The sequence below is a fragment of the Sminthopsis crassicaudata genome, chromosome 6, assembly GCF_048593235.1.
Source record: "Sminthopsis crassicaudata isolate SCR6 chromosome 6, ASM4859323v1, whole genome shotgun sequence".
Classification (NCBI taxonomy): domain Eukaryota; kingdom Metazoa; phylum Chordata; class Mammalia; order Dasyuromorphia; family Dasyuridae; genus Sminthopsis; species Sminthopsis crassicaudata.
In genome coordinates, this window is record NC_133622.1 from 5,820,008 (window position 1) to 5,833,114 (window position 13,107).

Below are 13,107 nucleotides of genomic sequence, written 5' to 3' on the forward strand. Positions count from 1 at the left end.
CTCCCAACCCCACACCCATCTAAAACAGGATCAAATACAAAACTGTCCTTGATACAGAGTCTGGAATTGCAAAAATCCACATTTGGACTACAAAATATTTGGGGGAAGAGTCATCTCTTCCAGAACAAACCAATTTCAACCAACTTTTATAGAGAATTTGACTTGGTTTTCAAATAGAGGGAGAAAGTCATTAGAGCCTAAACTAAACATAGCCCAGAAAATTGCTTAATGTCAAGAACTTTCATGAGTACTGGTGAATATAGGAAATACAAAAGTGGTTTGGTAAACCACCTCTACTCTAAACAACACAGGGGAATTTTCAACTACCAGTATGAAATAGTTATAAAATTAAAACATTTTAGAATTTTGGAATTGAAAAGGGCATTTCCTCACAAATGTACACAAACACACACACACAAACACACACATACAGCTCCAATAACCTTACAAAAGGAGTCAAATAGTTAAACTTAGGACACAAAAGTCAAGTGGGTTTTAATTATATTAAACACTTACAGAATCTCCCGTCTTTGCTGACACAAAATGGCTACTGAGGCCATTTTCCTGGCAAAACCGTAGGTGTTTATCAGATTTCACTGTTCTCATATGCTCCAAATCAACTAGAAAGACATTCAAAGAAAAACAAATCCAACATGTTAGTGTTTCTAAATAAAACTGTTAAATTATTTTTAGCTAACATGAAAGAAAATATATTCTATTTTATTTCTGTTCTATAGCAATGTCTGCTTATCATATCTGTATTTTATACATAGTAGATACCAAATAAGTGATGAATGAGAAAATAAATGTATAAATTCATTTGAAGAACAAAGATTTATTCAGTATAAATTATGTTAATGAAACAAATGCCTGCTACAATTTTTCTTTGAAATAGTTTACAATCTAACAAAATTAGAACTTTTTTCAAGTTTTGTCATCTCGAGGCTTTATAGCAAACATCTAGTTACTGTCTAAACACATCAAAATATTCGTTGATTTTGTTATTAAAATATTGCTAATTTCATGAATGAGACTTCAGAAAGTTCCTTTGGAAAGTTTCTTTCTTTTATATATTTTGAGAGTGGTGTTCATTGATTTTCCCCATGATGGGCCCACTGGAAATAAAGCACTTAAACAAGACAGCATTTCACAGAGAAGTGTTAGGTGCTAAAAGCAGAACATGGAACTCAAATCTTGACAGGTTTTATCGTGTACATTCCAATTTTTCCAAATATCTGATCCTGAAGTAACAGGAATCTATATAGAAAAGTTTCCCTTTTTATTGCATGGCAGTACCAATATGGGTGTTGACTCAATGCCGTCAAATTATAAGGCAAATATATTCACAAGGATTTAAGGACAACTAGGTTCTTTGAGTCAATACAGGAAAAAAAAACTTAAACTGATTTCCTGAGGAAGGGACCCAACTGACTTGTAAAAACTTGTAAATTTGCAAATCTAGTAAGCCTGCATAATAGTGGCAATTGATTATCAACTGAAAAAATGCTCTCATGCTACATAAAAGGCTTTATTTAAAATGATATTGGAGGTCTTTAATTTGTAGGCTCTGGAGATTTTCTGTAGGAGTTTTTTGGTCTAACAGGGGATGCCTAACCCCATTTATACTGCTTACCTTGGTTAATGTGGAGCTTTTTTTTTTTTTTTTTTTTTTTTTGGCCACATGTTGCTGTTCCTTAAACATCACCGAGGCCTTGTTTACAAGAACAGGCCTAAAAACGCCCAGATACCACAGGCATTAATTTGTGGACAACTAAAATACTAAGCTATTAGCACTAATGTTTATACTACAGTTTATCATAATATTGAAACTAAAATACTTCTAATTCAACAACAACAAAAGCAAGAACAAATAACGTCACTAGGAAAAATCCCTGATGGAATCACTAACCAGTTAAACATAAAGCAATGTGACTTTTTTTTTAATTAGAATATTCTCCACCATCAAAAAGCATCCCATACCAAAAGAAGTTAGCCTAGCACACTAAGCATTATTATATAATAATTACAAATTAATTTCATTGTATAATTATCTTAATAAAGAAAGCAATTCATTTATCTTTTTCTTAATAGTATTTTATTTTTCCCAAAACATCTAAAGACAGTTTTCAATATTCATTTTTGTAAGACTTTGTGTTTTAAATTTTTCTCTCTGCCTCCCCAAGACAGCAAACATTCTGATATAGTTAAATATGTCCAATGCTTTTAAACATATTTCCATAATTGTTAGTTGTGCAAGAAAAGTCAGATCAAAAGGAAAAACACTAGAAAGAAGAAAACAAATAAACAAAAAGGTGAAAATACTAAGCTTCAATCTACATTCAGTCCCATCGTTCTCTCTCTGGAGGCGGATAGCGCGATTGATCCCAGGTCTATTGGAATTGCCAAACATTGAGTAAATTTTACTTCATTCTCCCCTAAACAAGCATTAAAGAGATACTGGCTGAAGGAAAGCAGGGATTTTAAAAATCAATAGAGTTTCATGAAGAACAGGCCAGACTAAGCCTACTACACTGTTTAAGAGATCAGTGAACCAGGAGATCTGGGCCTGCTGCAGATGCAGCTTACCAAGACCGTAGCAAAGAACTTGACAAAGCATCACGATTCTCAGAGAGAAGATGAAGGGATGGGGACCGGATGATTGGACAAGGCCATGGATTCTGAACCAGCTGAGTCAACAGATTCCAAGAGTGTTTGTTAATGTTCAATGTCAATGAGGCAGGGGGGTTTTCGGTGGAGCATCCAAAGATCCACAGGATTCCGTGCTATTGAACGTTTTTATCAGTGACTTGGGTAAAGGCATGAACGGCACGCTCATCCACTTTTCCAGTGACACAAAACTAATCTACCTCACTAGGCCATTACGCTCAACTCCAAGCCGAAGGTTAGATAATACAAACAAAAAGACTCTACCAAGTCAGGTCCAAATCTGCAACCCACCAGACAAGCTGCTCTTATCGCCCTGGAGATTCATTCACAACCTTTCCCAATGCAAATGTTTTAGGCAAGATAAGAAACAGATAGGCCTGTTTTCATTTAGGATGCCTCCTCTTTTCTTAGCTATGCTTTCTCGTCTGCTGGGGATGATAAATAAGAAAGAATAGATCAAGCCTATTCAATAAATTTCTGACCCAATGGCTAATTAACATTCACTCTTGGAATGTGGGAATTGCAGCACCTTTTGGGGGGAGTATCAACAAGAGGAAGAAGAAGCTTCAAGGAAATATTTTCCATTTACTATTTATTCTTTCTCTGAGGGCTACAATATTTGCTTGTGCTCTACCTGCAAACTCACCGTAAAAAAGAAAAATTTCTAAGCTCCTCCAAAGACTATGGATTTTAAAAACGACTCCTTCAAGGATTTATGAGTGTTAATGATTCCCTAAGCAGAAAAATATGTTGATATTTTGTAGACAGTTTATCTGGCCATTTTCAAGGAATGATGCCCAATAAGTCATGAGAAAAACGACTGTTACTTAGATGTCGAAGCATTCCAAAACATGACTCATGATTGATCCTGAGGTGACCCCAAAATTCCAATTCTTTATTCTGGCTCTTCTTTAAGCAAGCCTTCACTTAAAGAACTTTGGGAATTTTTCTTCCCTCCCAATAACATGACCCAGAGAACGAAAACGCCATCGTGCCTGGAAAGTGCACCATGAGTTCTCGTCCTGGGGCCCTACACTAACGAGCTGCGTCACAGCCACAATAAGGAAAGAAGGATGTCACAGGGCTAAGTGCCAAATAAGCACAGACAAAAATTACTGGAGGAAATACAACTTCTCGCGAAGGCAGTTAGAGAAGGCTTTGGGCAGGCAGGATTTGAGCTGACTTTTGAAGAACTGATAAAATCCAGGTAACCCTGAAGGAATGGAAGGAGTGCTCCAGGTGGGCCAATTAAAATGAGCAAGACTGCGGTGGGGGAAACTGAGTTAATTTCAAGAGATAATGCATGAGCAAATTTGTCTAGAGCAAAAAATTCAGAAGAATTCACAGAGATAAGACTGAAACTGCTGACGGTGAAGGACGTATGTGGGATGCAGGCTGTATAAGAAGGCTAAACGTGATCGAGTACCATAATGGCACTTGGCACAACGCCTGGCACATGCCAAGCACTTAATAAATACTATCTATTTCTACTGACTGACTTGAAGGAGAAAAAAAGGTTTTTAAGAAGGATGTGTTTCTAGACGGGTAGTTTGAAGCATGAAGTGGAATGAACTAAATGAGAGTCAATTACCTAAGAATTTATCTATAAAAGTAGGGGATTGGATTAGATAATCTTTACTTTGAATTCTAAAATTTTTATTCTCAGAAGAAGACAATAATCATAAACCATTATCTATAATTTTGGAACATATCTCTTGAAAATAAAGATGCTCCCTTTCTTGTACTTTTAAAAATATCATTATCTTTCACTACAATCTGTTAGAAATGGAAAAGGAGTCATTCAAGCTGAATAAGTCACATTTTAAAAAAATAATGTAAAATCTGTAAAATTCCCATTATGCCACATCAGCCCTGCTGAGGCTGCTAGGATTACTGCCATTTGTGGAAAGTGAATTTCTTTTGCCCACAAATGACATTTCAAACACATCTTGCACTCGCTCTCTGTAGCAGTAGCTCCAAGTCCCAGCACCATCCTCAGATAACTAGGAGATGTGCACCTTTATAGTTCCTGACAATTCATTCCTGCGAGGGCAGCACTGAGCCATACCAATAAAATGACACTGTGTGTTCCCATGGCTAGAACTTTTAGAGATAATTTTGTTTTTTTAAAGAAAAAACATTGGGAGGATTCTGGGAAGATGGCAGAGTAACTTAGTCAATTTCAAACTCTCTCAACTTTCCCCACAAATACATCAAATCTGAGGGGAACACAGACAGTAAAAAATCCAGAAGACCTGGGGCAGAACTGGGGTGCTCCAGATACTACCCAAAGTTCACCCCAAAGGGATTAAGCCCTGAAATGCAAACATCTCCAGGCTGGCTCAGCAGAAACACCAAGTGGGGAGTCTGGGGGTGAGCTGGTGTGGCTAGAGCCTGGGCAGGAACCACAGAGACTTTCACCTCCCAGAACTCTGGGAAGACTGAGGGAACTTCCGCTGACTGGGAACTCCGGGCCCAGCTGAGCTGCAGAGATGGCCCTGGGGGAGACAGAACCAGCCTGAGGAGGAGGAGGAGAAGGGGCAGGGATGCTGATGGCTGTGGGCAGCGGGGTTAGCTCTTGCTTTGGGGTTCCAGGTCAGAGGGGAGAGTTGAGAAGGCAAAGGCAGCAACCCCCCTCCAGGATTAAGGGTGCTTAGCAGGAGAACAGGGAAGCCCTGGATTCATCTTCAGAAGAAGATACCTTTAGTGTAAAAAAAAAAAAAAAAAAAAAAAAAAAAACTTCCATTCCAAAGAGTAACTGGAAATGGCGCTCTGCTCAGAGAGAATTTACAGAAGAATTTAAAAATCAAATGGGAGACATTGAGGAAATACTTAAAGAAATAAAGAAATATAGTGAAACAAAACCATCCAAAAAAGAAACAAAACCAAGAAGATTATGGGGGGAAAAAATTTAACTAATTAGAAAAGGAGATAACAGAATCTCAAAGATGAAAATCACTCTAAAAATGAGAATCAAGCAAAGGAAAGCCAGGAAAACTATGAGATCAAGAAATAACAAAAACAGTTTATACAGAATGTGAAACTTCTTACTTAAAAAACAACAGATCTGGAGAACAGATTAAGAAGAGAAAATATAGGATATAATTGGACTACCAGAAAATTGTGACCAAAAAAAAAAAATTTGTGACATTGACACAATAATGCAAGAAATAATCCAAGGAAACTGTCCTGGAGTGATAGAACATGAGAGGAAAGGAGAAATAGAAAAAAAAAAATCCACTGCTCACCGTCTCAATGAGACCCTTTGTGGAAAGCACAGGAACATTATTGCCAATTTTCAAAACTTCCAGAGTAAAGACAAAGTTTTGCAAGAAACAAGAAAAAAACAATTCAAATATGCTGGAGGAGATACAATTAGAATTGTACAGGACTTGTCAGCAGCCACAATAAAAGTCTGCAGATCCTGAAATCATGTCTACCAACAATCAAAAGAACTAGGCCTGCGGCCAAAAATCGCACATCCAACAAAATTATCTGTAATACTGAATGAGAAAAAAATGGCCATTCATTGAACTTAGATTTTCAGGACTTTCTATCAATCAAACCTGAACTTAATAGAAAATGTATTATATAAGAGCAAATACCCAAAGATTAATTTCAAGGTACTCAACATGGACAAAATGTTGGTTTGTTTTTTTATATGGGAAATTTATAGCATATGTTTAAGATTGACATCAACGATGGGGCAGCTCAAAATAAGATTGAGACAGAATTAAGGTAAAAATAGTAATTATGTCATACAGATGAGGTACAAAGGAAAAGTAGACTCAGAAACATGGGGGGGGACCTCAAAGTTCTGAAAACCTACTCACATCGGGAATGGGTTCAATGTATCAGAAGTACCGCCAAAAATTATAAAGAAATAAGGGGTAGGGATGAGCGGATGGGGAAGTAAAGGATAAGGGAAGAAGACAAGGGAGGGATCCTTAGATGAGGGGAGGTTAAGCAACAGCAAGGAAAGTTAGGAGCAGAATTTAATTAGAGAGTCAGCAGGGATAGGAAAGATATGTGTGGGTATGTGTATGCATGTATGTATCTACATATGTATACATAAATACACCCTTTCTTAACAATAGCTTGCTTGGGGGGTGAGGGAGATGAAAGGGGGGAAAAAACGAATAAAGTATAAAAGATGCATAGCAGAGAACAAAAGAAGTTACAAGGAAGTCAAAAAAAGATGGACATCCGTGAATATAATTTCTTCTACTAATTACATCTATTTTCTTGAATTGGTATTTGTTGTTAGATAGATTTCAAGAACATGTCTGTAATCACTGAGTTTCAACTCCACTTTGGCAAATCATCAGAATGCCCTGCGTCTCCTGCTTCCTAGCCTTTCCTAGCTCCTACCTACTCTACAGCCGACTAGTTGTTCCTCCTTTGGGCTGCCCTTTCATGCCCATCACTATTACTTACATTTTACAATCTGCAGGAGGCCAAATTCAGCCACTTCCAACATGAGCTTCTCCCTGAGATAGCTAGTGCATCTGTGAAATTTCCTTCCTGCCTTTCCTTAAAGGCACTTCAGTGAGGAGCACTCTGCTTGTGGCTAGGGATCACTCTGTGAGGAGGTTTCTGTGCAAGGTTCACCTCCTTCTGGATCTACACTGCGGCCTTGAGCACAAAGCGCTCTCTCTTCATAGGACGGCATTTCCAACACTTTGTGTTATCTGTTACGTGCAACCTGCGTGTTCTCTTTCCCAAGCTAAACACCTCGTTCCTCCTGGCGATCCTAGTATATGCTGATCTGGAGCCCCGTGACCATTTGGATCATCCTGCTCTAGATGTATGCAAGTTTATCAATGTCTTTTCTAAATGCATTTTGAGGCACCATAAAAATGATACATACATGTCAAGTAGAAATATCTACGTGTCTGCTGAAATGCCTGCTAAAAACATGTTACACAGATCAAGTACGGAGGATTCATGGCACACCCCACCAAACTTCAGTAAAATCATGGACAAAAACTTTTGTGCCTGAAAATTCAACTAGTGTATCAAACCAGTTAATTGCAGTATAATCTGGCCCACATCTCACCTCTATCATTCATTAAAAAAGGCTTCAATAGCAAATTGAACTATTAAAAAATATAACATTTTAAGGATAAAGAAATTTGAGGCAGAGGAAGTCTAGATCAATTACCTGAAAATAAAAGTAGTATCTCTGGTATAGTTGAATACTCAGGCGTAATAAATTATATCTAAAAAATGAATAGTGTTCTTGTTAAGTGAAATGTTTAAACCATGAGTTACAAAGTGGCACTCAACAACAGTTACTGCCTCTTTAAATACAATCTGTCCTCATTGTTACTTATAATTTCCAGGATTACAATTAAACTAAGAATTTAGAAGTTAGGGAGCAGCTAGGTTGTATAATGAATAAAGCACCATCCCTGAAGTCAGGAGGACCTGAGTTCAAATAGGATTTCAAACACTTAACACTTCCTAGCTGTGTGAGCTGTGGCATATGAATATTATGGAATATTATTGTTCTGTAAGAAATGACCAGCAGGATGATTTCAGAAAGGCCTGGAGAGACTTACATGAACTGACGCGGAGTGAAATGAGCAGGACCAGGAGATCATTATGTACTTCAACAACAATACTGTATGATGATCAATTCTGATGTACGTGGCCCTCTTCAACAATGAGATGAACCAAATCCAATAAAGCAGTAATGAGCTGCACCAGCTACACCCAGGGAAAGAAGTCTGGGAGATGACTATGAACCACTACATAGAATTCCCAATCCTTCTATTTTTGTCCGCCTGCATTTTTTATTTCCTTCATGGGCTAAAAGTCTGATTCTTTTTGTACAGCAAAACAACTGTTTGGGCATGTATGCATATATTGTATTTAATTTATACTTTAACATATTGAACATGTATTGGTCAATCTGTCATCGGGGGGAGGGGGAAGAAGGGGAAATATTAGAACAAAAGGTTTGGCAATTGTCAATGTTGTAAAATTACCCATGCATATATCTGGTAAATAAAAACTATAATTTTAAAAAAAGACATAAAAACATGTCTTTGTCCAAACAAGGGATCAAGGCAATCACAAAAGATTAAAACATAATCAAACAAAAGAAACTGAAATTTTTTTTACAATAATGAAGCCCACTAGGATAAGAAAAAAGTTATCAATAGGAGAAAAATAAACTTTACATCAAATATCTCTTATGTCTGATAGTTAAAGATACACAAGGACCTAACACAGATATAGGACCAAAAGTCATTTCCCTATGAACAAATGGGCAAAGAATATGAGCGTACAGTTCTCAAAAGAATTGTTAACTATTAAAATACATATGAAAGATCACCCCAAATCACTAAATATAGATAAAAGTCAAAACAACACTGAGGTCACATTTCACAACTAACAAATTAGCAAAGATAAGAAAAGGAGAGAATGGTCAAAGTTGGCAAGAACATATAAAGTCAGGCACACCGACATCCTATTGGTGGAGCTGTGAATTGGAAAACAATCTGGAAATGTATCATTATACTAAGTGACTAAGATGTCCAAAGCCAGGCCCAGAGATTTAACTACTTGCCAGAGACTATAAGAAAGATTACTATAACAGGCAAAGTGTTTCCCACTCCACAGCTGGGAGGAAATACACGTGATGACAATGACAATGGAAAGAATAACACCGGCCACAGCAGGGAAACCAGACACTGTATGATTATAACGGTCAAACTTCACCCTGAAGAAGAGATGGAAAAATCAATCCCTCACCCTTCAACCTCTATTATCTAAAATCAGAATAGTTGATGGGATTTATCCTGATGAAATGTATCCTTCCTTTTCTCTTTCTTCTTAATGATTTTTTAAAACAGCCCAAGCACAAAGTAATAATGGCCTGAACTAGAGCAGAAGAAATGTGAAAGGAGAAGTGACAGTTGTGAAAAAATACTAAAGAGACAGAAATAATTCAACCTGTGGAACAAAGAAAAAAGAAAAGTTAAAGACCATGAAAGGTATCAAATTAGGATGACCAAGAGAATGGTGGTACCATCTATGAGCAATTGGAGAAGAAATAAATAAGAGAAAGATAATTTTGGACATTCAATTAGGGATGGTTATGTCCAAAATGTAGTTGAAAATGGAAGACATCAATGCTCAAAAGACAGATTTAATCTGGATATATAAATATTAAAGTTAACTATAAAATAGTAATAAGCTTAAACAAAACTAGAATTTTTTTAAAGATAAAAGTCTTACTCAAAGAACAACATAATGTACTAAGAAGCAGATAAATTTAAAGTGAAATTTTAATTCATAATTTTATTTGAAGAAACTAAGAGAAACAGATATAAAACTAACTAATATTTAAACAACTTTCTACTAAGTAACTGCTTACTCGTTAGGACTCAAAAAGAATACACTAATAACTTTTTTTAAAAATAAGTACATCAATCATTATTATATAACAGTATCAAAATTTACTATTCTATGAAATGATAAAAAGAAAGTTGCAAAAAATTAAAAGAAAGTTGTTTATAAAGTATTTGTGGCTGTTCATACAAATTTTAAAGTTACATTTTTAAATAATCATTTACTGTAAATAGCCCACATAGATACATCAAATAGTTTTAATAATTTATTAAATTTGATTTGTAAATGCCTAAAATTTGATATATAGTACCTAAAATTAGGTAAGACTTTCAAAGTACATCTGGGTAATAATATAAATAATAATTTCTTCTTATATTAGTAGATAGCTTTTATTTTTGTACATTTTCTCATTCCTATATAGTTCCTTGAAATCATTAGTTAAGTCTCCACACAAATCATTTCTCCACTAAGAGTGTTAAATCTAAAAGCTTTCAAACTCATCAACTGAAATCAGATTAGTTATCACTTGAACTATATGTTATGAGCATTTAAAATTTAAAAATAAAATTTTAGTTTATTAAATTCTTGAATAGTCAATAAATAATAACTTTGACCATATGAAATATTTTGATTTAGATATTTACATATTTCTCCAAATATTCAGCCTGATAACAAATTCATCCTATAGAAATTAGCCACCATTATTTAGTATAAGTAGGTTGAAATTTTTATATGACCCTACAGCAAAAAAGGGAGTGTTCTGCAATATTTCGCAATTAATCATAATAAGTGTACAATTGTTAATTGCACAAAAATCATTAACATAAACTGCTATTTTTTTGCTACTGACAATTAAATTCAATAACCTCAAACTTAAAAGTATATGATGTCCAAAAAAAAGGAATATTTTACAAGAAAAAATGTTATTGCTATAACCTAAGGAAGCTAAAAAAGAAATAGAAATATAAGCCTAGTACAAATTTTCTCAGTAATTTTTAGGTTATCAGGAAAACATCTAGAGTGTTGATCTGGTTATACTCATTTCAAACAAACTACATGTCACATTAACTACCTCCAGGAAGTTATTCCAAACACAAAATAAACTGTTTATGCCCCTACTCAGATAGATAGCATGACAGATTGTTATTAGTTGAAGACAGATGAACTACATTAATTTGATTGTGAGCATGTGTTTAATTTTACACTGTCATGCACTCTCTAATGCTATCTTTCTAGGATGGCTTAGTAAATCATACTGTATTAGAAGAATTGTTAGTTAATTCAAAAGAATTATAAAAACTGCCTAAAGTGTGCTTCCCGCATTTTCTGAATTACTTTTAACTTTATACAAATCTTAAGCTATTTCAAATAAAAATAAATACTAGCATTTAGGTGAAAATGAGTAAGATTTTTTAAAAAAAACTTATTTCCATAACAATAAAATGATCCAAAAAATAATAAAATTAAAATGAAACTTTTCTAAATATCTTTTTCTAGCTTATAATCATTCAAATCAACTTTCATTTTAAATTCACCTTTAAAGGTGCTCAAAATTTCAAGAAAACAATACTAAAATGAAAATATAACTTATGAAACGTGTTACAGGATGTCTAGTCAACATGACAAGTTTTTACCCAGTAAAGCTAAATATAGCAATCATCACAGTAAAAGTATTATTATTCCTATTTACAGATATATTAAACTCCAACTCCAATGCTTTCCTAGTTATACCATGGCCTTTCCTAATGTGTACTCAGCATGGGGAATGTAAAAGGAGAGAGGACACAGTCTCTTAAACCTTACAAATTAATGGTTTTAATTCTAAACTTAAAGAGCAAAAGAGGGGCATTTCCCATATATACAATGAAACACAAAAAGAAGATTCTATATAAAATCACAAATTTCCACTTCATATCAATAGGTTTTTTTAAGCATAAAATAAATTCCACAGCTTGCTTTAAACTATCCTGCTTGACTGTACTTCCTTCTAAACTTCCTTCTATTATCTTCTATGCATTTAAAAAAATTCAATGGCCTCCTTTTTGTTTGGAATTACTACTCTTAATCCCCCTCTACCACAGTATCACCAAACAAAAGAGGAAAAAATGGAGGAAAAAAAAACTTTTAATAAAATAGTCATAATCAAGCAGAAAAACATGTAACCATCTTCATAAATATACCTTCCGTTTTATACCTTAAGTCCATGCCCTTTCTGTCAGGAGATGAGCAATATGATTCATCAGATGTTCTCTGGAGACACGGTTAGTCACTGCATTGATCAGACAACTTAGGCTTTTCAAAGTTAGTTTTCTGATGTTTGCTATGCCTTTGTATAAAGTTCAGTTTCTGTTCACTTTATCCTATAGCAAACATTACATCTTATTCACATGCCACAATTTGTTCAGGCATTCTTTAACTGTCTAAGAAACCTAGGTATTTTAGGACATTCTTTTTATTTTTTAGTTCTTTAAGTAATTTTCTTCCTAAAACCTCTTCAGAATTAAAGTTTGGAGCTTTTTTAGCTATTCTTTCCTTATATTATCCTTGTTCTTAACCTCTCTCCCACTCTATTCCATTGTTTCCAGGTTGAATCTGATGTACTCTGTACCAGCCTCTACCAGTTACTATGTTGAAATCATCTTTGTTCTAGGTCAAAGTGAGATCCGTTGACTGCCTCTTTCTCCAGGATTCCTTACACATCCTAATGAGGAAAAAAGGCAAGGTTCATCCCTTTCTCACTGTGTTCCACGCCAGTGTAGTTCTCTATGTGCCTTCCCTTTTCTCTCAAAACTCTCAGAACAAAGCAAACACACCTCGAAGCCTTTCGTTTGTTTGTTTCATCCCATCAGTACTTTGAGACAACATCAAGAGTCAGAAGAGATAACTGTTTCATCTTTTTCTATTAGGATTAGCTCTACATATATGCTCTTTTTAATGATAAGAAAAAAATTACCTTTCTAGGCTTCTAAAATATTATAACTGCATTTCAAATTCCTTTACAGCTCTTTTTTTTCCCATAAGAAATGCTTAACAGGCCTTTATTACATTAAAAATCCATTTCATCTCCCTCCAAAGTTG

General features: G+C 35.0%; 1 protein-coding gene across 2 annotated transcripts in view; it reads right to left on the reverse strand.

Moving 5' to 3' along the window:
- The window catches only part of RAB28 (RAB28, member RAS oncogene family), a 93,100-nt gene that overhangs the window by 16,452 nt on the left and 63,541 nt on the right, over positions 1-13,107 (reverse strand). For both annotated transcript variants that reach the window (XM_074274518.1, XM_074274519.1), the window contains exon 5: positions 517-620. In XM_074274518.1, coding sequence (XP_074130619.1) covers positions 517-620 — 104 coding nt within the window. The remainder of the gene's footprint in view (positions 1-516; positions 621-13,107) is intronic.